The sequence below is a fragment of the Macaca thibetana genome, chromosome 16, assembly GCF_024542745.1.
Source record: "Macaca thibetana thibetana isolate TM-01 chromosome 16, ASM2454274v1, whole genome shotgun sequence".
Taxonomy (NCBI): Eukaryota; Metazoa; Chordata; class Mammalia; order Primates; family Cercopithecidae; genus Macaca; species Macaca thibetana.
In genome coordinates this window covers 14,038,420-14,062,796 of record NC_065593.1, presented here as the reverse complement: position 1 = coordinate 14,062,796, position 24,377 = coordinate 14,038,420, and the positions used below count along the sequence as shown (strand labels likewise).

The following is a 24,377-nucleotide window of genomic DNA, read 5'->3' as shown; positions in this document are numbered from 1 at the left end:
CACTGCGCCCAGCCCACCACTCTTTTTTTATAGACAATTTTTTCTGAAGGCTCTCGTAGACAATTCTTTTGGGAACCGCAGAGCACAGTTGGGGAAAACACAGTAATACCATCTAAGTCTCTTTACTGAGGACCTCAAAGCGGAATGGCCTCTACCGATGCCATAGAGACCAATACGGACTGCGGGTTTAAACAAGATGGTGTCCGCCGCAGCACCGCTCTATCTTCCCGGGTGAACTCTATGGCAGAGCATAGGCGTTCGATTTAGAGAAGTGAAGCCGAGATGGGTGGGAACCCGACCACACTACGGCGCTAGGAAGAGTGGGGCGGAAAGACATCTTCCGCGCATGTGTGGAACTGGGGGGACTGATTCCAAGACAAGGGGCCCACCCCCCAGAGCAAGTTTTCTGAAACGTGTGAGTCGTTTAAGTTCAGTTAAAGCCGAAGTGGGGCGTATCCTGAGACGCATGCGTTCTAGACGAGACAAGTGATCTAGCGGCGTGGTCTTTTCAACGCCCGGCGTACACACGACGTCTGAGGTGGAAGGGGCGTTTAGGATTCCGAACACGCATGCGTTCTGAGACCCAGGCGTTTCCTTTAGAGGGTGTGGAGTGCAGGGCTCCGTATTGCGCAGGCGCAAGGACTGTCCGGTAGGACAAGCGGTCTATCAAGGGGAGGGAAGAGGAGGTTGAAGAGATTAAAAAACCGGGGGCGCCTGCGCGTTGCAGATTAGTTGAAAACGCTCAGGGTTTGTGAGGGGCGGGGTCACGTATGCGCGTCATTGGCCGGGTAGGTGGGAGGGAGGGTGGAGATGGGGAGGGTGTGTGCGCTTGCGCAGTGCGGGGGTGGAGGGCGGAGGAGAGAGATAGCACGCTTGCGCGGCTGTCATAGGGCTGCTTGGTTGGTCAGTGGGGAGTCGGCGCCTGCGTACTAAGACCCGTGTGCAGCAGCGGCGGCGGCGGTAGAGGCGGCGGCGGCGGCGGCAGCGGGCTCGGAGGCAGCGGTTGGGCTCGCGGCGAGCGGACGGGGTCGAGTCAGTGCGTTCGCGCGAGGTGAGAGCGGGCAGGGCGCGCGTGCGCGGTACCTTGGTTTGGGCCCGGGAGAAGATGGAACGGCGCGGGGGTCGGGGAGGGGGCAGAGGGGAGCGGCGGCCGCCGCCGCACGGGTTCGGCCGGAGAGCGGCGCGAGGTGCGGAGAGGCGCGGGCGCGCGCCCCGGTTGGCGCGCGGGGTGACGGTTGGGGCTGGCCCGGTGACGTTGGAGCGACGCAGGGCGGGGGACGGCGAGCCGCGAGGCAGCCACGCGGGAGAGGCCGCCAGGCGGCCACGCCGGGGCGAGGGCCAGGGGCCAGATCGGCCCACCGGGGCAAGGGTACCTGGGCCGTTGAGGACCCGGCGCAGCGAGGCCACGTGAGGTGGGGGAGGGGGCTATTCGGTGAGAGGGCATGATGGGGGGGGTTGGCGGACGGCCGGGGGGAGGGGAGGCGGCGTGGCTCCGGCCTGGCGCAGTCTCTGAGGAGGGGGCGGCCGCGGCACCGGAAGTGCCCCCCACGGGAGGCTGCCCTCGGGGTCGCAGGCCGCATGGCCGAGCTTGGACCGGGGCCGCATGGCAGCGCGGGGACCCCTCCCCCCCAGGTCCCGGCCACCGGAAGCCCAGAACGGCCACATGGTCTGCAGGAGCCGGCAACCCCTAGCGCGGGGAGAGCTAGCCCTCGCGGGGTGTCCTAGGGGGCCTGGGATTTTGAGAAGTGGGAGAAGCCGGAGGCTCGGGTCCTGATCACCCCGGAGGGCATGCTGCTGGCATATGTTAGCGCTTCCCAACCTCAAGGGCCCCTGGAGCTTTCCTGCAAAACCCTCCTGTGAAGTGTGGCGGCCAGCCAGGTGTAAGTGGCACTCCTTCGAGCTGGGAGGCCGGAGAAATGGGGAAACTGAGGGCGTTTGGACAGGAGCCCATCTCTTCTGTCGGCCCGGGTGGACAGCGCCTTAAAGTCTCCGGCAGATGAGTTTCCCACCGTGATAGGCATTCTTCACCTTGTCACTGTCTTCCCGTTGTAACTGGTTTGGGAGTTCCACGGTTTCGAAGTCCTTAACTCTACTAGCCTAGTATGATTTTCTACTACTCACTACTACCAACCTTTTGCTTTCATTTTATTGTCATTCACCACCCCCCACCTCTCCCACTTTCTACTGACTGTACTGGCCCGGCCTGAAAAGCCGACAGGACAGATGCATCCTGGGAAAAGTGGGAGGGCCTTCCAGGAGAGGCTGGGTTCCTGGGTTCTCTTTGGGAACCAAGATCGAGGTGTTTGGCAGGGGGATCATTTCGGAAACAACTTTGCTTTCTCCCCCTTGGCTTGTTGCAAGTGCATGTTGGCGAGGCGGGAATCCCCCAAAGAGGCCTTGTGGTTTCCTGTAGCAGTGACTGGTTTGTGTGTGGATGGAGGGGGGGCGGTGTAACAGATGGGTGGGGCCTTGTCCTCCGGTCTCCACCCTCCCCCCCCACATTAGCCCTGCCCTTTTGCTGGATCATAGCTGCTCACCTAATTATAGCCCTGGCTGTGTGTGGGGAAGAGGGGTGGTTGGTTTCAGTGGCAAGTAACACCTGAGTCCTCCCCCCTCCCAGGAAGTAGGCCTTTTCTCATCTCTGAGATTTGACATTCCAGCTCCCTAGAGCCTTCCTTTCCCAAGCCACCACTCTAACTTTGATTTATGCGGGAGAAACCAGCTATTCCACCCTCCCATACACACACCAGTTCTTGAGTATATTTGAGCCCAGTCAGTATTTTAAGTTCAGGAACTTTGACTTTATTTTAGGTGGGTAATGGAATAAAGAGTTGGGAAAATGTTTCTAGAGAGAAATGGGATAGATTGGAGGTCCTGTTAACCTCCATGCTTATTCACTTCAGTTCTCTTCTTGGCTCTAGTTGGAATCGAAGCCTCTTAAAATGGCAGATGATTTGGACTTCGAGACAGGAGATGCAGGGGCCTCAGCCACCTTCCCAATGCAGTGCTCAGCATTACGTAAGAATGGCTTTGTGGTGCTCAAAGGCCGGCCATGTAAGATCGTCGAGATGTCTACTTCGAAGACTGGCAAGCACGGCCACGCCAAGGTTAGAATTTCACCTCCACATCTTGCCTTCCCCGTGCCTCCAGTATCCTTGGCGCTCCCAGCAGCAAGCTGCCAACAGTGCTGACTTTCCTTTAACTCTGCTTTTACTGTCTGATTCTTTTTGTTTAGCACTCAGCCTTCATACCCATTCAGACAACGACACCTGCTCCCCAGTCTTCAGCCTCTTCTGTGGTTACCCTTCTGTCCCCCCATCATTATCTGGTAGTCCCTCCGTTTCTCCAGCTTTGTGCCAGTCTCTTAACTTCAATTCATTCAATTCATAGGCCTTTATGCTCTAGCTATTCAGTTGCTCCTTCCTTATTCTTGGTTTTCACTTTTTCTTCCCTTGAGCCATTGTAGCTGGTTGTTTCCATCACGTTGCCCAGGGTTTCTCCAATTCTACCAGAATGTGACCTTCCCCTGGAGGGACTCCTGCGTTAATTCTGAGCTTTCAGATCACCTTGCTGCTTCGTTCCCCAGTTCTAGCTTTCCCTTTGGAACTCTGATGCAGAATCAAACTGCCCCTACCTGCCCCATCCCACTCTCCTTGGGTTCCTTGAGCCTCCATGCTGTCATGGGTTTTAACATTCTTGCTAGCACTTCCCTCATCACCTCAGATTTTTCCTGTCTCTTTAGAACTTCAACTTGGTTCGTTCTTGTTGAGTTTCTTGTGGTGTTTTTCCTTAATCAGTTTTTCCATCTTTTGACTTGACACTGATCTTGGGTTATTCCCTAGTGTCTAGATCCTTCTCTGTGCTCTTCTGGCTTCCTTATTTTCTAGCTACATAGTTATTTCTGATCTCCCTGCAAGTCCTTTTTTCTCTTCAGCTCTTTCACATTTCTTATTTTCTTATCTTTCCCCTTCTACCTTATTTCCCAACTTCTCAGCTCCTTCTCCTGGTGTCCAGAAAACTCTTCCAAACTTTTACCCAGACTCCTCCCACTACCCTAGACTCCTAGCATCTTATCTTTTATCAAGGTAACCGTCTTCCCTAAGCCTGCCATGCAGTTTTCTCTTGTGCTGTCAACCCCAATCTCAACGGTGGTTTTTTTAGCCTCTGTTGTTTTGTTTTCTTTAAGAGGCTTTACTGTTTCTTGAGTTGACTGGTTCAATTCCAATACTCCAGTCTTTGCCCCAACAATGTAGTCTGACTTCCCTCATCAGGCAAGGTCACTTGGCGCCTTTGTTTCCTCCGTCTTAAGAGTTCGGTTGGGTTTCTCTTTGTGATGCTCACATACAGGTCCACCTGGTTGGCATTGACATCTTCACTGGGAAAAAATATGAAGATATCTGCCCGTCAACTCATAACATGGATGTCCCCAACATCAAAAGGAATGACTTCCAGGTATGTAGATGGTTTGGATGAGGATAGGTTAGCCGTTCATGGTGGAGGGAGAAGTTGGGGGATAGGGACTGACCAGGAGAGCTTGTGCTGGGAGAGGAAGGAAATGGCAGGAGAGGGTATTTGGTATTAGTTTGCTATCACTCCAGTTTGTCTATCAGAGCCTTTACTCTCAGCCTCCCTGGGCCTACTACCTTCAGCTTCCTTCCCTATCTGCCCCCAGCTGATTGGCATCCAGGATGGGTACCTATCACTGCTCCAGGACAGTGGGGAGGTACGAGAGGACCTTCGTCTCCCTGAGGGAGACCTTGGCAAGGAGATTGAGCAGAAGTACGACTGTGGAGAAGAGATCCTGGTATGGTGCCTCCCTGCTTTTTCTTTTCTTTTTTTTTTTGGAGATGGAGTCTTGTTCTGTTGCCCAGGCTAGAGTGCAGTGGCGCGATCTCGACTCACTGCAAGCTCTGCCTCCCGGGTTCTCGCCGTTCTCCTGCCTCAGCCTTCTGAGTAGCTGGGACTACAGGAGCCCGCCACCACACCCGGCTAATTTTTTGTATTTTTAGTAGAGACAGGGTTTCACCATGTTAGCCAGGATGGTCTTGATTTTCTGACCTCGTGATCTGTCCACCTTGGCCTCCCAAAGTGCTGGGATTACAGGCGTGAGCCACCACACCCGGCCCCCTCCCTGCTTTTGTGCTCAGCTTTGTTCTGTACGTTTCTTCCTGAGCTCAGACATCTCCTGGCTCTCTCTCTTGCTCCTCCAGATCACGGTGCTGTCTGCCATGACAGAGGAGGCAGCTGTTGCAATCAAGGCCATGGCAAAATAACTGGCTCCCAGGTGAGTGTGACAAATCCCTCACTGTCCCCTTCACATTTTGTTGTCCTCAGCAGATCTGCTCTAGTCTTAATTGTTCCAGGCTTACTTTGTGCCCCTAGCCTGGCCCTGTCCTCCTTATCCTTCCTGTTGAAGGTATTATCCTATCTTACTAATTTCTCTCTCCTACCTAGGGTGGCGGTGGTGGCAGCAGTGATCCTCTGAACCTGCAGAGGCCCCCTCCCCCAGCCTGGCCCGGCTCTGGCCTGGTCGTAGGCTGGACTCCTCCTACACAAATTTATTTGACGTTTTATTTTGGTTTTCCCCACCCCTTCAATCTGTCGGGGAGCCCCTCCCCTTCACCTAGCTCCCTTGGCCAGGAGCAAGCGAAGCCGTGGCCTTGGTGAAGCTGCCCTCCTCTTCTCCCCTCACACTACAGTCCTGGTGGGGGAGAAGGGGGTGGGTGCTGCTTGTGGTTTAGTCTTTTTTTTTTTTTTTTTTTTTTTTTTTTTTTAATTCAATCTGGAATCAGAAAGTGGTGGATTCTGGCAAATGGTCCTTGTGCCCTCCCCACTCAGCCCTGGTCTGGTCCCCTGTTGCCCATAGCCCTTTACCCTGAGCACCACCCCAACAGACTGGGGACCAGCCCCCTCCCCTGCCTGTGTCTCTCCCCAAACCCCTTTAGATGGGGAGGGAAGAGGAGGAGAGGGGAGGGGACCTGCCCCCTCCTCAGGCATCTGGGAGGGCCCTGCCCCCGTGGGCTTTACCCTTCCCTGCGGGCTCTCTCCCCGACACATTTGTTAAAATCAAACCTGAATAAAACTACAAGTTTAATATGAAGCCCCCAACTCAGCTGCTTATTTGAATTAAATGGGTATATTTGGAAGCTACAAAAAGACTGAACTCTGCCACTGAGTTCATTGGAACCCGCTGTCTATCACTGACTTGCTGTGGACCTGCCAGTCATCCCCCCACCCCCCAAGCAGCCTTGACCTATTCCAGACAGTTGGGTGGGAGGCAACACAAACAGCAGCAGCCAGGGTCAGTGGCAGGTAGATTTTATTGGCCTGGGACACACGGGGGGTATCCTCACCCACAGTGGGGCAGGGGGCATGATGTTGAAGATATAATCTGATCGTCACTTGTGGTAGAATCGCGGGTTCTGGCTGTGTTGGATGAAGGGGAGCCGAGGGCCAGGTTGGCTGGTAGCTGCAAAGCCCGACTGGCGGTGGTGATGAAAAGAGGGCTTTGTCACTGGGCATACTCTCCCACTTAATGCCCTACTGGTAACCACCCCCAGAGAGGAAGAAAAACCAGGTGATGTGGGCCACCGGTCCTACCTAATCCTGCTTTTCTGGATCCCTAGTGTAAGGATTCTGACAGGTAAATTTTATTATCATTCTTACCTTTCCTGCTGGTTGCATCTGCACAGGGAGCTGTGGGGAAGCAAGGAGTCCAGGGGCTGGATGCAGAGCCTGGGGGTGCATGGGGCGCAGAGAGGACTGCAGAGAACAGAGTCAGGGCCTGAGGCATACTGAAGCTCCCCTTAACATATCCCTAACCCTGACCTCCCAAGGTGCCATACTCACTGAGTCGGAGAAGCCAGTCTGCTGGTTAGCATGTTCCATCTGCTTTTGCAAGGACAGGGCACCACCAGGCTGGAGAAAACCTACGTGGGGAAGAGGAGCATGTGAGATGAGAATGAAACAGGGAGGGGAGGACCCAGAGAGCTAGAGCTCCTGCATGGGATGTTATCACCTGTCTGAGTGGGCTGAAAGTGGCCGTGCACGGCATAGGGCTGTGGCTGTGGCTGAGATAGGTACTGCACTGCAGGGAATGCTGAAGGAGCTGAGAAAGGAAAAGACAGAGCCATTAAAACCTTTTACTCAATGGCATTCCTCCTCTGACGTTGAGGAAGGCCAAGCCCCATCCCTCCTATTACTCACCTCTGAGCTGCTGACTAGGACTATAAGCTGGCTGTGTGGGCCCATAGTGAGGTGGGGGCTGAGCAGTCCCATAGGCACCACCAGGACTGCCTTGGAATTGTCCATGCTCTGGTGTCCCCGCAAAAGCAGCTGCTGAGCCCACATAGTGCCGGGTCTAAGGAGGGAGAATGAGAATTCGCCTATAAACTTGAAAGCTGAAACCCAGTGACTTGTGTATATCTGTATGCCCCATTTCCCCCTAAACTTAAGTGCTTGATATGTTTGTGACTTGAATACTGGTGGCAAGGATGCATGGATGGAAGCAGTAGGGGCTGGGCATCCAATCCTACTCTCACCGTAAGCACTTGGGGTCCAAACATTTGTTTGGCTCTGTCAGCTGCCATGAGGGTGCCTGGGCGATTGTGTCCTCCAGGGCTCCCTAGAAAGGGAGAAGGGCTTCATGATGCTGAAATGGGAGGCTGCAACCTGTAAGAAGGCCGGTTCCATCAGGTGGTCTCTTTAGTCCTCACCCTGCATGCTGAGGAGATGAGTTCCTGTGTGGACAGTCAGGCTCTGCTGGTATGCAGCTGATGTCAGGGTGGTCAGGTCACTGGAGTGAGAGGAAGGCAGGTCAAAGCTAAGGACAGATGCCTTCTCTTTCGCCATTAAACACTAGTTCTTTTATTACTTGATCCCAGTTCCACTTGGCCCCCATTTCAGTTTTTAGCACTCTGATCCCACCTCTGTTCCTTTCGCCTCCGTTTTTCTTCCTCATGTAAAACTTTCTTGAGCTGCAGGAAAAGCTGATGCTTCTCTTCCTGTAGGGCCAAAAGCTTCTCCTCCAACTTCAGAATCTGGGAGGGAGTGGGAAGAGAAGATGAAGGCAGGGAGAGTCAAGGGAAGAAATCAAAGCTGGGAGAGTTCAAGGGACTGCTTACTTGTTCCTTGGTCTCCTCTAGTGACATTCTCTCTTCCATCTCCTTTTTCTTCCTTCTCTCCTGTTCTTCCTTCATCTTCTGTTCCATCATCTTATCCACCTCTTCTTCCTCTGGAGAATCAGGCAGAATGAAGAAGAGGCAGGGTAGTGAAAACAGTTCCAACGTTAGATTGAAGACCAGCAAAACCCAGTCATCCCAACACGCCTGTGCGCTCTTTGCCTCGAGGGGACAAGCTCCCCCATCGCTGCAATAGGGAACGGAGAGGCTTTATCAGGTGCTCTCCAAGGTCCTTCCCGTCTCAAGGGTTCTGGAGCGTGGACCAGGACGCTTAAATCCCACCACAACGGGGCTATTCCTTCCCTCCTCTGCGCTCGGCAGCGGGCTCACTGGTTGGCCGCTGGGTTGAGGCCAACCCTGAGGTACAGGAGCCATTCTGGGCCGTGTGTCCCCCCGCTATGGCCCCGGCTCACCCTGCCGCTTGCGCTCCCGCTCCATCATAATGTGCCGGTGCAGCGCCCTGGCCATGGCGTTGGAAAGCTTGGGGCGCTCCAGGAGTGCGGGCATGGTGCTGCCGTGGGCGCTCGGGCCGTGGGCGCCCGGCTCTGTTTCTGACTGCCAGACCTCAGACGGCGCCTGCGGGGAGGCGGGCGCTCAGAGGGGACCGCGCCCGGCCCAGGCGGAAGCCCGTCCGCCCGACCCGCTAGCCGCCCCGGTCACGTGTCCCAGGAGCCCGCCACCCGGCCGGGCCCGCAGCCCCCGCTCCACCGCGCGCACGGGCGGCGCCGGGATCCCCGACTCGGTGCTGCCGCTCCCTGCCCAGCCAGCCCGGACGCCAGCCCTCCCTACCCGCCTTCTCTGCGCTTTCTCAGCAGCTCCGGCGCGCCCTGGCCCGTACGTCACATCCGGCGGCCCGGCCAAGTCCTTCCGGAGTCACGGCTGCGGCCGACCTCACGGGTTGGGTGAGAGAAAGCGGAAGCGCGCTGCGACGGGTGCCCGCGGCGTCCAAACCCCGTAGCCGGGAACGCGGGCGACGAGGGCTGTAAACTGGTCTTGGCATCCTCAGCTCTCTTTAATTTCGCGGGCCCACCTGGTGGCACCCCAGGGGACGCGGGCTCCGGGGAGGGGCGCGCGAGAGAGAGGCCGAGGCGGAGGCTCTGAGACGGTGTTTATTGGCTCCTTAGAAATCAGAGTCAGTAACAACTGTACAGAGGCCCCCATCTTCCGTGCGCCCACCCTTCCCCACTCCCGCCCGGTGGCCCCGGAAAAAGCAGCTTCATGTGGGCACAGGGAGAGACTCCTCTGGGATTCACAGTAACCAGAAACAAAAACGGAAATAAATTAAGTGATGTGGGGAAGGGGAGTAAAAGGGAGTCATGTTCCCCAAATCAGTGCATGAAGAGGGGTACCAGGGCCTGGAGCTGGGCTCCCACGGCTCCTCCCATCAGACGGAGTGCTGGGCCTCCAGACATGGAGCTGTGCCACTTGCCACCTACATCTGAGAGCCTGCCTACATGCTCCTGCGTGGCTGCCAAGCTCCAGCACCTGCGCATGCCACGAGTCACGGGAATGAGGTGGAGGCAGTCGCCAGAGTCCATGGGCCCGAGGCCCGACTGTGCTTGTAGTATTTGTGTGTCACCCCTCATTCCACCCGTACCAGCAGGGCATAGAGGAGTGTGGCCCCCTTCTCCTTAGTGACCCACTCAAGTTCGGCTGGACTGAAGTGAGGGTCAGGAGGTTCTCCAAGGGCAGCGGAAGGGGGTCCCGGGGTGTAGGAGCCAGGGCGCACACACACCTGGAACGCCACCTGAGCCTGGTGCGTCCGCTGGGATTTGGGGTCCCGGAATCTGTCAAACAGGAAAAAATAAGGGAGTGAAGCTTCTCTCCCCATCACCTCCCCCTTGCAAAGTCTGTTCCAACCACACAAGCCTTGCTGTACCTAGGAAATACTCCCGCCTTATAGGAGCTTCACTCTAGCTGTTCTTTCTACCTGAAATGTTCCTCCCAAAGCCTGCTCAGCTACACCCTTCACTTCCTTCTTCAAGCCTTTGCTCGAATCTCTCCCACCTTCTTACGATGCCGACACCAGCCACACTGCTGTCTCCTTCGCCCCCCTCTTTCCTACGATGCCCACACCAGCCACACTGCTGTCTCCTTCGCCCCCCCTTCCTACGATGCCCACACCAACCACAGTGCCGTCTCCTTCGCCCCACTCTTTCCTACGATGCCCACACCAGCCACACTGCTGTCTCCTTCGCCCCACTCTTTCTTACGATGCCCACACCAGCCACACTTCTGTCTCCTTCGCCCCACTCTTTCTTACGATGCCCACACCAGCCACACTGCTGTCTCCTTCGCCCCACTCTTTCTTTGTTTCCATAGTCCTTACTTATTACCTTTAAAAATACTAAATACTGGCCGGGCACGGTGGCTCACGCCTGTAATCCCAGCGCTTTGGGAGGCCGAGGCGGGTGGCTCACGAGGTCAGGAGATCGAGACCAGCCTGGCCAACATGGCAAAACCCTATCTCCACTAGAAAAATTAGCCGGGCTTGGTGGCACACGCCTGTAGTCCCAGCTACTCAGGAGGCTGAGGCAGGAGAATCGCTTGAACCCGGGAGGTGGAGGTTGCAATGAGCCGAGATCATGCCACTGCACTCCAGCCTGGATGACAGAGCAGGACTCCGTCTCAAAAATAAATAAATAAATAATAAATACTTATTATGTATGAACATTATAGAGAGAAAAGGCAGAGGTTCCACAAGAGCAAGGTTCCTTTTCTTGCCCACTAGAAGAGTATATAAGTCGTATTTGTTCAATGAATGAAAAAAGGGCTGAGTTGGAGACTGGCAGCTAGCAAGAGGAGGTGAGAAAAGGGGAGGGCAAATCATGAAGACCCCAGTGGCTGCGCTCAGGCCCTCTTCATCCGAGCCCCTGGAGATCTCTCCCCACCCCTCCCAGTACTCACTGCACTTTGGAGGCCAGGGTCTCGGCCCCAGCATATTGAAGGGAGGGGGAAAGCAGCACAGGAGGGGGCTGCTCCTCCCGAGGAGGTGCACAGTTCTCGCCAGGCTCCTCGAACCCTACCCCAGGCTCTCCCTTCAAAGGACGGCAGCTCAGGATGGAAGCAGTACCTGGGAGGAGAACTGGGTCAAGATAGCCCTTTTTATTCCTCCACAGCCCCCCAGGCTCAGCCCACCTTGCATGGGCCTGCTCCCCAGTACCTGCTCCCAGCTCCCCTCGGTCCAGCACTCTCCGTACAGCTGCAACATTGCTCCCATGATAGGCCATGTGCCACTTCTTGGTTAGTGTCCCAGCCTCCAGGCGGGGATTCACTCTACGAGGTGGACAAGCGGAGCAGATAGAACGAAGGACACTGGCTCCCCAGTGGAGGAGCTTCACGAGGCTCTTCCTTAGGCAGGAAGTTCTATCACTTCTTCCATGCACCTTCTTGGGATCTCCATTTCTCCAGGGGGAAAACAGTAGGGGAAAGGCATGACCCTGCCCGTATGTACCTGAGGTTGAACCTGCACCAGCCAAAGGGCAGTGCGTATTCCCGGGGAGGCTCCCCTCTGCGCCTGTGGGCCTCGTCTCCTCGCAGCTTCCGGCAAGACTCACAGTAGCACAGGCTTCGCTTTGGCGGAGGCATGAAATAATCTTCTGCGGGACAGTAAGTAGCAGGCTTGGTGCTGTGGCTCCCACCCTTGATCTCAGCCACACTGGCACCCTTCAGCTGCTCTCCACGGCTCTGGGCCTGGCCCTGGGGATGAAGTCGGTTCTGGGGACCGGGACTCACCAGGAAGCAGCAGGAGTTCTCGGAAGCGAGAGCAAAGGGCATGGTACTCGCAGCTCTTTAGAGGACTAGCGGCGGGTGGTGGGCCCCAGCACACACTCTCTTTGATACCTGAGGGAGCAGAGGGGCACAGGTCACAGGAGTTAGGCTAGAAGGGTAGGGGCAGGGGAGTAGGGGCAGGAGCGGGGTCCCTTTGGGCTGGCACACCGTCCACCATATCTGCTTTCTCCATGTCCCCTTGGGTTCCAGCACTTTTCCCACTGGCAGCCCCTGGCTCAGGGTTCACGATTGTCACCTGCAGGGGAGAGGGTAGTCAGACAGCTTGGTCAGACCCCAGGGCCTGATGATTCTGGAACAGAGACTTCCCCGTCCTGGACGGCCCAGACTCTTAGGCACCCCTCCTCCCTGCCCCCACTGCCACTAACCTGCTCACACTGCCCATAGAGGTCCACAAGCGCGTGGCAGGGCTGGGGCACATCTGGTACAGCTACCCCCTGGTCCACCCCATTAACGTGGAGATGCAGCCCCCCAGAGCTGTCCAGCCGCAGTCCCAGGATAGTGCCTTCAGGGCACGTGTCCAGATTCGGCCCAAACTTCTCACAGATCTGGGAGGAGAGACCGGCTGTCTTCCAGAGGTCACACTCCACCACAGCAGCCGTCCTGCCCTTTGCTCTGCTTCCTGCTGCCAGCGCCTTGGCTTTGCCTCCACGCTTGCCTGCTGCCGAGACTCTCCTCCCGCTGCAGTTACCTAGAGCCCCTCCTCTTCCCCAAAACTGGCACATTCTCAACGGCAGGGACACCGCAGGAAGCAGCAGGCCTAAAACTGACCAGGCAACGCCACTCACCCTTGCCTGCCCATTACTGTCCCCCTTTTACACCTGTGGTCCTACCTCCAAGGCTAGGGGCCCACTTCTCCCTTCTGGCCAGCCCTTCCCTACACACAAGCCTGGTCCCGCCCCTTCTCTATGGCTCCTACTCACCTTGAGACCGTTGTGGAAGACCCCACGGCCCCGCAGCAGCCAGGCTGCCCGTTTGAGGGCACAGGCAGAAGCAGGGAAGTTGAGCCTCTCAGGCGCGCAGGTGATGACTCCCAGGACAAGGGAAGATGTCCACTGTCGGTTTAGGAAATCTATCCGCACCTGGGGAAGAAGGAACTACTCCATAATCACAGCCTCCTGGGAAGAACCAGGCTCGCTACCCACCCCCCCCCCCCCCCCACCCCCCCCCCCCCCCCCCCCCCCCCCCCCCCCCCCCCCCCCCCCCCCCCCCCACCCCCGCCAGGGAGGGAATACTGCACCTCCCAGAATGTGGCCTGGGATGCTGCCTTTTCTTATGCATGGAAGGACCAGAAAATGCAAATTTAGTTGTTTCTTTCCTTTTTTTTTTAAATAATAATAAAAAAAAGAACCATCAGCCGGCATGGTGGCCCACACCTGTAATCCCAGCACTTTGGGAGGCTGAGGCGGGTGGATCACCTGAGGTCAGGAGTTTGAGACCAGCCTGAGCAACATGGCGAAACCCTGTCTCTACTAAAAATACAAAATTAGCCAGGTGTCGTGGCACATGCCTGTAATCGCAGCTACTCGGGAGGCTGAGGCAGGAGAATCGCTTGAACCCGGAAGATGGAGGTTGCAGTGAGACGAGGTCGTGCCACTGCATTCTAGCCTGGGCAACAAGAGCACAACTCCATCTCAAAAACAAAACAAAACAAAACCTTGTTTGAGCCGTGACCTTGCTGTTGCCTCTGTAACGATCTGTCAGGATTGTTATTCGTAGGACTTCCTTCATCTAGCTAGCTTTTTTTTTTTTTCTTTTTTTTTAGAGACAAGATCTTGCTCTGTCTCCCAGGCTAGAGTGCGGTGGCGTGATCTCGGCTCACTGTAACCTCTGCCTCCCAGGTTCAAGTGATCTTCCCACCTCAGCCTCCTGAGTAGCTGGGATTATAGGCTTGTGCCACCATGCCTGGCGAATTTTTGTATTTTTTTGCAGAGACAGAGTTTCGCTATATTGCCCAGGCTGGTCACAAACTCATGAACTCAAGCGATCCGCCTGCTTTGGCCTCCAAAAGTTCTGGGATTACTTTTGGAGGCCAAAGGTATGAGCCACTGTACCTGGGCTCATCTGGCTAACTTTGATATATCTTTCAGTTTGTAGCAAAAAGGCACCTTCTTCCGGAAAGCCCTCTCTGCTCCCACATATAGGATCAGGCATTTCCCTTGGACTCCTCCAGCCTGTCCCTACTGCTTCCCTCACCGATCGCCAGGTAGGGAGTTCGTGGTAACTGACTGACAAACCCCATTACAGGCTATGAATAAAAGCCCAGAAAGCTCATCCAAGTGGCTTGCTTTCTTTTTCTCCACCCAAAAAGGCCTTTCTTCAGGAGGGTTGGCCATGGGTCACTGTGGAGCGAGAGGAGCTGGGGACAGGGAGGGACAGCCCACCTGGACCAGCAGCTGGGGCACCAGAGGCTGGTTGATGACAACGATGCCCTGATTGTAGCTGGCCACCCGTGTGGCTGTACGGTTCCCATTAGACAAGAGGATATTCTTCCCGTGGTTCTCCAGGAACTCGAGGGTGGTGGGCATAATACCCACTTCATTCTGGCCCTGGTGTGGAGGAAGAGACTAAGCTGCATGGGTTGCCAATGCCAGGACCGACCCACCCCACTGGAGTTTGCACAGACCCTGAGTGTGAGCCTCCACCCAACGATCAGAGAACCCAAAAAAGGCCTGGCATCCAACGGCCCAGCAACTGCCCATCCACGTGCACAGCAGGCCATGCTGCAGCCTCTTACTCCCAGGCCATGCTCCTCGCCCTCGTCATCCTCCTCGCCCTCACTGCCGGTGTCTGAACTGGGGGAAGGAGGCTGGGTGCCTTCTGACTCCTCCAGCCTTGTGGAACTGACAATCGACACACTGCGGACTGGCCCGTAGAGATCCAACACAGCCCACACGTTCTGGGAGGCACACAAGACCCAGAAAAATCAGAGATCAGCGGAAGACCTCAACCATCCTCCCAAAACCCAAGGAAGCATTCAGGTCTACCTTGGCAATGCCAGTGGCTGCAGGCCCCATATCCTCTCCATCCACCAGGATGTGCATCGTGTCATCTGCCCCCCGACGAACACCCACACGGCTCCCCACCTAGGACCAAGGCAGGACAAGGACAGATGATGCTCAGCCCACCCCTCCCTGCCACCGCCACTCCCAACCCCTCCCCTGTCCCTGGAGCCAGCCACTTCACCCCCAGCCTCTCTAGGTTCCGGCCATAGTTCATCCTCTGGAGCTGCCCATCACGCCTCACTTCACAGCTGGATACCATCCAAGTGGTCTTCGTCCGGAGCTCTGGCAGGGAAGGAGGCAGCCCTGGGCCACTGCCACCTGCTCCGGGTCCCATCTCCCCCGGGGCTAGTGTGGTCAGTCCCAGCCGCAGGGAACCTGCCCACTTCTCATCTAGCTCTTCCACTTTCACCTATGAGACAGAGACAAGGTGAGCTGGCCCTGTGGCGATGGGCCTGGCAGCCCCTCTGTCACATCGCTACGGCCTACCTCAAAGACTTCCTCAGCCCTCAGCTCCTTGGTACTGAAGACAAGGCCATGAGCATAGCCAGCGGCACGCACCGCCCTCGTGCCATCCTCCTCTAGAGTGACATTCTTGCCGCAAGTACTGTGGAATCGGTGAGCCACGCCAGCCACTGTGAAAAGATGGCACCAGAGGAAGGGGTAGGACTGGGGCAGCAAGCTTCAGATGGAACAGAGCAAAGCTTTCAGATGAAACGAGATGGGGACACCAACGCCCCATCTGCCATCTGCCATTACTCCTCAGGGCCTCCTGACACCTCTTTATTGTATTTTTTTTTTTTTTTTTTTTTGAGGCACGGTCTCGCTCTGTCACTCAGGCTGGAGTGCAGTGGCACAATCATGGCTCAGTGCAGCCTCGACTTCCTGAGATCCAGCGATCCTCCCACCTCAGCCTCCCAAGTAGCTGGGACCACAGGTGCACGCCACCACAACTGCCTAAATTTTGTATTTTTGGTACAGACGGGGTTTCGCCGTGTTTCCCAGGCTGGTTTCAAACTCTTGTGCTGGAGCGATCCACCCGCCTTGATCTCCCAAAGTGCTGGGATTACAGGCATCAGCTACTGCGCCCAGCCCTGATACCTCTTTTCACCACAGCAAGACTCATTTCCAAACCTGGCATGCTCAGTTGATGGTGTCCTGGCCCCTTGGTGGCAGGGAAGTGTCCAGGCTCTAAGTACCAGGTGTAACCTCCCCCTTACTGGCTGCTTGCCACCGTGGGCTGTCCCTTCCCTTGAGCCGGCAGCTACCCCAGCCAACCGTCTTTGCACAGCTGCTGTAACCTGGAAGCCCTACTCCTCAGGCGCACAGCAGGCAAGCAGAGCCCATCCAGCCCCCGCCCGGCTGCCGCACCTGGGGAGTGCAGTGGGAAGGACTTCTCGGTGGCAGTGTTGCTGGTTGCCAGGCTGTTGTCCATGGGGCCGGTGGCATTGGTGATGGACACTTGGACACACTGGCCATAGAGATCGACTACTGCATACACCTCTGGGGAGGAGAGGGAAGGTCAGAAGCCTGACAGCCAGGTGGTCTGGGCTGAGGGTGGCAGGCTGAAAGCCACATAGTCACCTTTACCCGGAGGCAGGCCCGAGCAGGCAGCGCCTTGGTCCTGGCCATTGATGAAGTAGTGCAGATCGCCCTTGGCAGTTCGCATCATGCCAATGCGTGCACCTGTGCCCAGCGCATCCAGGTCACACCCGTAATTGTTGCGCATCGTGTTACCATCTTGCATGATGGCTGTACCACTGGGGGGATGGCAGAAGGGGTGAGTCAGCCTGCCAGCTTCAACTTCACATTGGCCGCCGCCCACTCCCTGCCTGTCAGAACCTTCCAATGCCTTGGGCTGGGGTCTTGATCTGGGTGTAAGGCCCAGTCCTATCTCATTTGTCCCTGGGATCCCCTCAGGGAAAAGCAAGAACTACCTAAGATGAAGGAGGACTGAGCCCCTGTGGGCCTGAGCAGGGCTTCCCAGAATCCAAGAGAGGGGACAGGCAGATCCCCTAGGTCTGTCACTGCCCACAGCCACCATAGGCCGAAACTTTGCTTCCCTGATGCCAGCCAGCTCCACTCAGCCCCAAGCTGGCCCCCAAAGCAGGAAGCCCAACCTCAGCATCCATGTGTCATAGTCAATGTCTGTCATGGTGTTGGGGAATTCCAGGTCTTCAGGCCGAATAGCAGTCACTCCTGGTAGGAGGCAGAGGTAAGTCAAGGCCGATCCCCCAAGGCACAGACATCCAACGGCCCCCAACACACACAGACGCCCCTCACCAGCCTCAATGGAGCCTGACCAGCGGTCCACCATCTTCTGAATGACAATTTCAAACAGCTCTCCATCCCGCAGGGCCCTGCCAGGGAGACTGGTGATCAGAGAGGCTCCACTTGGGTGGCTGAGGCTGGGCAGGAGGAAGGTGGGGACATGAAAGTTGAGAGACTGACCGGTTGGAGATGACGATGGCGTCATTAAACTCGCTGCGACAGTTGTGGCGGAGGGCAGTGCGGCCCCCATTGGTGATGACTGCGTTACTGCCGTGCAGCTGGTGGAAACGCAGGTCAGAGCCCCCTGCCCCTGAGGATGGAGAGCTTGGAGACACCTGGTTATTCCCCTCAGGAAGTGATTCAGGAACTGGAGACACCTCTGTAAAAGTGGACATCATCACCCATTAGATCTCTAAGTGTCTCTCAGACCTCCCAAGGCCACCCTAACCCCCGGCCCCAGCCTAGTCCGGCCCTCACCCACGTCGTCCACAATGGTGGCCTGGGCCGCCTGGCCATAGAGATCGACGACAGCATAGACGCCCGGGGGCACGTTCCAGGCAGCAGGGCCCTGAGTCATCCCATTGACAAAGAAGTGGAGAGTCCCGTCCTCCCGCCGTACCACGCCCACCGTGTCCCCTGCCTTGGAAGAAGGGGGTGCTGGAGTGAGGAGTCAGGCAGAGTTCCTGCCGGGGCTGGTCCTGCATCAGCCCTGTGGTGTTTGTGATGCCCGCTGCGGCCGCCAGGCAGCACACCCACTTTCCCACCTTGAGGCGGTCCAGGTTGTGCCCGTATTCATCCAGGATGGTCGTCCCATTGTGCATCACCCCGTTCCCAGTCATCATCCAGGTCCCTGGGAGGACAAGGAGCAGTAGAGGACATGAAGGGAAAGGAAGGGCTCCTCTCCTTTCCATAGCAGCCCCCACAGAACTCCTGAGCCCACAGCCCATCTTGCCTTTTCTTTGACGACTAGCTTTCTTCCCTGAGCAGGACAAGAAAACTCTGCAGCTTCCAAGACAGCCACAGCCCTGCCCACGGGGCACTCTCTAGCCACTGAATGAGTGGTCACAAGAGTGACAAGTGAAAAAGAAGCTGGAGAACAAGTGCCAGGGCTTTGGGGACAGCTTCCCCCCAAAACCCTGTCCTGGCCCTGCCCTTCCTGGGAGCTCACCAGAGCGCAAGTTGGTCATGGTGGAGGGCAACTGGAGGTAGGCAGGGTTGTGGGTGGTGACACCAATTTCAATGGAGCCAGCCCATTTGTCCACCATCTTGTCGATGCGCACCTGGAACACCTCTCCATCCCGCAGGGCTCTGCTGCTCAGCACCACGCCATGATTGAAGTCATCGGTGGCACTGAGGGAACAGAAAGTGGAGAGTCAGATACCCAACACACGCTCTCAACGTGCCAAGGCTTAGCCCAGCAATGCCTGCCAACATTCACGACCCCAAGCCAAAGAACTCAACCTCAACCTCCACCCTGCCAGGCTGCCCCCGCCAGGCTCCCTCTGCCTTCTACTTCCGTGCCCTGCCCCCCTCCCATTAGAACCCCTTCTTCAGGCTTCTCCCCACCCCATGGGCCATACTGGGGCCTCAGGGCAGTGCGTCCCTCGTGGGTGATGGCTGCCTTCTGCCCACAGTTGGGGTGGAAGAGCAGGCGCTCAGGTTCTGCCTGAGCGGCAGGGGCAGCACGGCGGAGAGCGCCCTCGGGGGACAGCGCCCGCAGGATGGCGTTGTTGCGGCGGAGACGGTCACTGTGGTTGTTATTGTGGACGATGGTCACCTTCACAGCCATCCCGTACAAGTCCACCACGCCATACACCACTGGGGGCGTCAAGGGGGTTGCCACTCCTGTTGCAGGAAGGTTCGGGGGTGTGGGAGTGGGCAGGGAGAATGAGGGGAGAAAGTCAAACACGGAGACCAAGCACCAAAGAGAAGCAGGAGGATGAAGTACAGCCCCCAGTCCCAGCCTCACCGAAAGCCCCAGCCCAGAGGCCCTCTCTGAGCGACCCTTACCCTGATCGATACCATTAATGAAGAAGTGCAGGGCAGAGTTGGACTTCCTTGTGAGGCCAATGTGGTCACCCTCCTACTCAAAGAAGACGAATAGTTCAGAGGAGTCCCGAGGCCTGCCGAGCACCCCACTCCACACAGGAACAACTCCAGAAAGCATTCGCCAGTCTCAGACCATCCTGGAGGACGGGTCCTGGGTCCTTGTTTTCCAGACATGACAGTTTCTACATTTCCTCAATGCTCCACGTGAGTCAGGCACTGAGTTAAACCACCTCACAGACATCAGCTTCTACAAGTCTCAGCCTATGGAATGAGTACTACTTGTAGGCTCATTTTAGAGATTGCAGGGGCTGGGGGAGCAATGAAAGAGGATAAGCTTCTTGCCTCGGTTCGCCACTACAAATGGGAAAACAGTAAGAGGAATTCAACCATCTGACTCCAAAATCTGAGTGCTGAACTCTTGGGCAACTCTGCCTTCTCGGAAGGAACCTTTAGGTAGAAGATACAGGGACTGGCTCTAGGTCACACAGGAGACCCTGCTTGGTGCCCTGGCAGGGTCACAGAGTACCTGTGGCTCTGCTGGAAAGTGGTCCAAGGATCTGTGTGCCACCCTCACCTGCAGCTCATCCAGACTGAATTCGCAGTACTCCCGGCGGGTGCCCTTGCCATTGGTCAGGATCCCACAGCCGCTCATCATGATGGTGCCTGGGTGATGGTGGACACGCGGGTTCAAGTACGGGGCTTCCTTCCCCTCAGCAACACCAGGCCTGCACCCCCGCCCCTGCCCAGGGCTGGTACCTGACTGGAGGTTGGTCATGGTGGCTGGGTACTCCAAACTGTTGGGGTTGTGGGTGGTGACCCCAATCTCAATGGAGCCTGACCACTTATCAACAAGCTTATCGATACGGATCTGGCATTGAGGGACAGAAGGGAGAAGCAGGGAATGTAAATGCAGAAAGAGACCTTCAGCCCTTGGTTCTTCCCTAGGGCCCACCCTCCTAGCGCCAATGGTCGAGCCCCATCTTTAGCTCCCAGGGGTAAGGCGCCAACCAGACCACAGGACTTTGCACACCTCAAACATCTCATTGTCCCGAAGTGGGCGGTTGGTCATGACAACCCCATTGTTGAATTCGTCCAGGGGCCGCCGGCGCTCAGCCGTCTTATTATTGTTGCTGAGTTTGATGAGGGTTCCGCACTTTTCATGAAAGAGCAGGGCGTCGTTGGAAGTGAGAATGGGCGAGGTGGCAGCACCGCTAGACCCCAGGCCTTCCCCTGCTGGCGGGGAGCTCAGGTTCACATTCAGAAGCCCTCCATTGTAGGTAGACAGGATGGTGTTGCTCACCACCTCAGACAGCTCCATGCTGGCAAAGTCTACAGCAGCAGGATGGAAGAAGAAAGCTGGGAAGCTGGGATGAGGCTCTATACCCCCAGACCAGGTGCCTCTCTCCCTGCCCCTTCTCCTGAGGGCCCTCCCTTGTCCACCTCACTTCCCACTCCCCTTCCCAGGGCCTCCCCAAAGCCCTCACCATTATGCGACTCAAGGCTGTTAGGAAACGTCTCCGGCCGGGCCTGCGCTGGGGACACCATGAAGGCTGGGGACCAGGTAGGATGGGAGGGGAATAAGGGTTCAGTCCCTGCTTCAGGGCCCATAGCCAGGAGACCCCCCCATCCTCTAGCTCCTGCTTTCCCATTCAACAGACTTGGGGATCAGGGTGGCCCTGCCCACACCCAGCCTGTCTTGTCACTGTATTTCCCCCATTCTGTCCCCACCCCACCACCACTGCCCTAGCCGTGTTCTCACCTTCATCAGCAGAGGTACCCTGTTCAGCCAAGGCAGAGTCTTCAGTGGGGGCCAAGGGCTCAAGGGGAGGTGTAGGGATGGGAGTAGGGGGGCTGAAACCTGGCTCAGGGGGTAGCACGGTGATCTGGGTGCACTTGCCATAAAGGTCCACAACGGCCCAGACACGAGGGGGCAGGCCTGTGGCGGCCACACCGCAATCCCGCCCATTCACCCAGAGCCGAAGCTCCCCAGCAACTGTGCGCTCCACACCCACGCGGTCCCCTTCGCCAAGCTGGTCCAGGTCCTGACCATACTCCTCCAACACAGAGCGTCCATCTCTCAGCACAGAGCAGCCCGACACTACCCACGAGCCCCCCTTCAGCCCCGTGGCACTGCTTGGAAAGTCCAGCACACTGGGGTCCAGCGCTGTCACCCCAATCTCAATGGAGCCACTCCAGGAGTTGACCTGGGATAGGGGTATTGGACAGAGACTTAGAATGGGCCACCCTCCATTCCACAGGCCACCATATCTTCCCACCTCTCAAGACAGCTAGCTGGCTTTTTGTCTCTTGGAACACTAATCCATAGATGCAGACAGTGATTTTCTGGACTCTGTCTCGGAAATTATTTGGGCTTTCCTTTAGCAACTCTGCTCTCTACTCAGTGTTTACTACACCACTCCTTTCCAAGCCAAGCACGAATTCCTTGGTTCCAGTCTCCTGCCTCCTCTAACTTCCCTAGTCTCTATGGCTCTCCAACCATCCAAATTCACCTACTTCCTATACCCACACCTCTTGCTCTTGTGTATCATTCATTCCCTTCCCCTGGCCTAATTCTCTCCAAGGATCAGGCTCTACCCAGATTTAACCTCCTCCCAAGTTCTTTTTCTGTGAGCCTGACCTCTTCACTGAATCACACACACCTCTCTCACCCTGGATTACTTCTCCTCACCTATCTTTCTGGCACAGCCTGTGAGTGTGTCATTCAGTGGTTTGTTCTTTTTTTTTTTTTTAGACAGTCTCACTCACTCTGTTGCCCAGGCTGGAGTGCAGTGGCATGATCTCGGCTCACTGCAACCTCTGCCCCTCGGGTTCAAGCCATTCTCCTGCCTCAGACTCCTGAGTAGCTGGGATTACAGGCGCGCGCCACCATGCCTGGCTAATTTTTGTATTTTTAGTAAAGACGGGGTTTCACCACGTTCGCCAGGCTGGTCTCGAACCCCTGACTCTAGTGATCCGCCCGCCTCGGACTCCCAAAGAGCTGGGATTAGGTTTGTTCGTTCCTTGGTATCTTTCTTCACTTGTCATCACATCTCTGACATCTCTCCATCCTCCATGCCCAAGAAATTGTACCAGGAGGTCTGTTCCCAGCCATTCTAGTGGGTTAGCCCTCGTGTCCCTTCCCTGGTTCTGAATCTTGAAAACACTCAAGCTCTTAATGTCTTCTTCAAACTGAATGTTTCTGCTTCACGCTGTCTTCCTGTCCGCCCCCTGGTGCTCTGTGTTCTTTCTGTTCCCTCTCGGTGCCCGGCGATGTGGGCTACCCTGGCTGTCCTACCCCGTCTCCCTCTAGTCCCCTCCCACCACCCTCCACATCTCGGTTCCGCGGTACCCGCGCTGCACCTTGCGGTCGATGCGGACGGTGAAGATGCGTCCATCGCGCAAGGGTTCTCGGCTCAACACCAGCCCGTGGTTAAACTCCTGGCCCGGCTGCTGCCGCCGCGCTGTACGCCCACAGGCCGACAGGCTCACCAAGCGCCCAGTGCGCGGGTGCAGCTCCCCGCCGCTGCCCAGACCCCCGTTGGACCCCGGTCCTGGGCCGCTCCCGCTGGGTCCCCCACCCCCGCCCGGCCCCGCTCCGGGGCCTCCCCCAGAGCCCCCACTCCCACCCGACCCCGCCGCCATCTCCGCTGACACCGGGGCAGCGCGACAGCCGCGCTTGGCGGCACCGTGGCAACCGCGGCGGGCAGACACTCTGAGGGATACGACCACGGGCTGAGGCCAGGTATGCTTTACGGCACTGCCGGGCAATGAAGCAGCCCGTGCTAGGAGCTGGGGACGACCACGGTGAGAAGGACGACGGGGTCGGGAGCCTCGCTTTACGGCATAGCGAGGTGATGGACTGGCTCCGAGGGGTACGAAGACTTGGGCAGGGAGCTTTTGCGACAGTGGGAGGAAGACACGCCCACCGCAGGCATCTTTACGACGGTGGGGTACAGGAGCCCAAACACTTTCTGCTTTGCGACAGCGGCACCGACCACCCTGCCCTCGCTAGGGGGAGGTGGCACCTTGAAGCACTCATTTTACGGCAAGAGGGAGGGTTATCTCCCCTCGGGATGCACGCTCCAAAGCAGCGTGAGCCGAGTCTGGAGGACCCAGAGAAGCGGTAGTGAAAGTCTAAGTGAAAGTCTCTGCCCGCCACCCCACTGAGACCGAAGTGTCTTGTGACAGCGCCGCAATCCTTCCACTTTGCCTCACACCTCTCCTGATTGGCTGAGCGAGCCGACTGGCGGGGATGGGGGAATCTCGTTGATGATTAAGTCAAGCCAAGCCTTAACTCCAACTCAACCAAACTATTCCATGTTAAGGCCACAAAGAGTCTAGAGAAGCCCCGACAGGCAGTTTCAAGCGACAGCGCTGACGACCCCAAAAGATCTCCCCTAGAGCTAGTCACAAGCCCCCAGCCCACCTCCCCGACGCTCACGCTCAGGCTTGAGGACCGTGACGTCACAATCGAGGCTTCTTGCCCCCTGGCCTGGTCCCCTGACTGGGATTGGCTGGTTTGGATGAGGGTGGTGATGGAGAAGGGCGGGAACAAATTGCCCAGACAAAGAAAGTCTTTGGGTGGGACACAAAAGAAAGGGGCGAGCGGAGGGACCCCCAGCCCGAGTCTCTATATAGCCTTGATTACGCTCGCCACAGCTCGGGAGCAGGGGAGAGGTGGACCCGGGACTGAGCCCCAGCATCCCCCGCTGGCAGCGGTGGGGGCGGGGCCAGGGGCGGGGCTACGTGGAGCCGGTAGGCGGGGCAGGATCGCTGAGAGCGGCCCCCAGGTGGGGCTATGGAGAAACTGGAGTCCCTAGGGGCGGGTGGCGGTCTCAACCGGGATTGCCCCTGGAGGGGTAGCCACAGGAGTTCCCGCAGCGGTCACAGGAGCCGAGGCAGGCGCTGGGCAGCCCTCCGGAGTAGTCCTGTTTCACGGTTCTGGGCCCCGCGTGCACTCCAGGGTCTCCGTATCTCGCGGTACTGGTTCAAGCTGGCCCTCCGGGGGGATACTGGTCCTTGGTTCCAGGCCCAGTCAGCACCTAGGGGAGGTTGCGAGCCACAGCCTTGGGTCCTGGTGGATTCA

General features: G+C 57.1%; 3 protein-coding genes across 13 annotated transcripts in view; 1 reads left to right on the top strand and 2 right to left on the bottom strand.

Moving 5' to 3' along the window:
* The window catches only part of GABARAP (GABA type A receptor-associated protein), an 83,519-nt gene extending 74,181 nt beyond the window's left edge, over positions 1 to 9,338 (bottom strand). For 2 of the 5 annotated variants that reach the window (XM_050765568.1, XM_050765572.1), the window contains exon 1: positions 3,312 to 3,315. The gene's annotated coding sequence lies outside the window, so the exon portion shown is untranslated. Of the gene's footprint in view, positions 1 to 1,541; positions 1,546 to 3,311; positions 3,316 to 6,101; positions 6,106 to 9,334 lie in introns of those variants that run through there. The other 3 variants (XM_050765565.1, XM_050765575.1, XM_050765576.1) reach the window with 3 other exon arrangements.
* On the top strand, positions 833 to 6,100 carry EIF5A (eukaryotic translation initiation factor 5A). Of its 3 annotated transcripts, none has more exons than XM_050765532.1 (6): positions 833 to 1,051; positions 2,922 to 3,107; positions 4,348 to 4,452; positions 4,673 to 4,804; positions 5,211 to 5,284; positions 5,455 to 6,100. In XM_050765532.1, the coding sequence occupies exons 2-5, from the start codon at positions 2,943 to 2,945 to the stop codon at positions 5,271 to 5,273; spliced, it is 465 nt and encodes a 154-aa protein (XP_050621489.1). In that variant the 5' UTR covers positions 833 to 1,051; positions 2,922 to 2,942; the 3' UTR covers positions 5,274 to 5,284; positions 5,455 to 6,100. The 3 variants fall into 3 exon arrangements, with proteins under 3 accessions (XP_050621489.1, XP_050621491.1, XP_050621490.1); XM_050765534.1 differs by lacking the exon at positions 833 to 1,051 and adding an exon at positions 1,138 to 1,187; XM_050765533.1 differs by lacking the exon at positions 833 to 1,051 and adding an exon at positions 1,264 to 1,412.
* On the bottom strand, positions 6,303 to 22,946 carry LOC126939648 (G protein pathway suppressor 2). Of its 5 annotated transcripts, XM_050765192.1 has the most exons (34): positions 22,652 to 22,946; positions 21,051 to 21,495; positions 20,776 to 20,841; positions 20,322 to 20,620; positions 20,048 to 20,159; positions 19,866 to 19,954; positions 19,253 to 19,325; positions 18,823 to 19,087; positions 18,411 to 18,592; positions 18,007 to 18,092; positions 17,720 to 17,882; positions 17,423 to 17,621; positions 17,255 to 17,331; positions 17,092 to 17,170; positions 16,556 to 16,731; positions 16,343 to 16,474; positions 15,461 to 15,606; positions 15,156 to 15,383; positions 14,957 to 15,055; positions 14,707 to 14,868; positions 14,354 to 14,518; positions 12,893 to 13,051; positions 12,437 to 12,517; positions 8,970 to 8,993; positions 8,594 to 8,756; positions 8,124 to 8,233; positions 7,927 to 8,039; positions 7,716 to 7,795; positions 7,542 to 7,624; positions 7,207 to 7,360; positions 7,019 to 7,108; positions 6,850 to 6,929; positions 6,667 to 6,762; positions 6,303 to 6,482 (listed from the first exon to the last, which is right to left on the bottom strand). In XM_050765192.1, exons 1-34 carry the CDS (start codon positions 22,931 to 22,933, stop codon positions 6,399 to 6,401), a joined length of 4,842 nt encoding a protein of 1,613 aa, XP_050621149.1. In that variant the 5' UTR covers positions 22,934 to 22,946; the 3' UTR covers positions 6,303 to 6,398. The 5 variants fall into 5 exon arrangements, with proteins under 5 accessions (XP_050621149.1, XP_050621152.1, XP_050621153.1 ...); XM_050765193.1 differs by lacking the exons at positions 6,303 to 6,482; positions 6,667 to 6,762; positions 6,850 to 6,929; ... (6 more) ...; positions 8,594 to 8,756; positions 8,970 to 8,993 and adding exons at positions 9,272 to 9,967; positions 11,088 to 11,253; positions 11,344 to 11,456; ... (1 more) ...; positions 11,916 to 12,023; positions 12,120 to 12,207 and having other exon boundaries at positions 12,338 to 12,517; XM_050765194.1 differs by lacking the exons at positions 6,303 to 6,482; positions 6,667 to 6,762; positions 6,850 to 6,929; ... (6 more) ...; positions 8,594 to 8,756; positions 8,970 to 8,993 and adding exons at positions 9,272 to 9,967; positions 11,088 to 11,253; positions 11,344 to 11,456; ... (1 more) ...; positions 11,916 to 12,023; positions 12,120 to 12,207 and having other exon boundaries at positions 12,338 to 12,517; positions 16,562 to 16,731.
* Between the last annotated feature and the right edge of the window lie 1,431 nt (positions 22,947 to 24,377).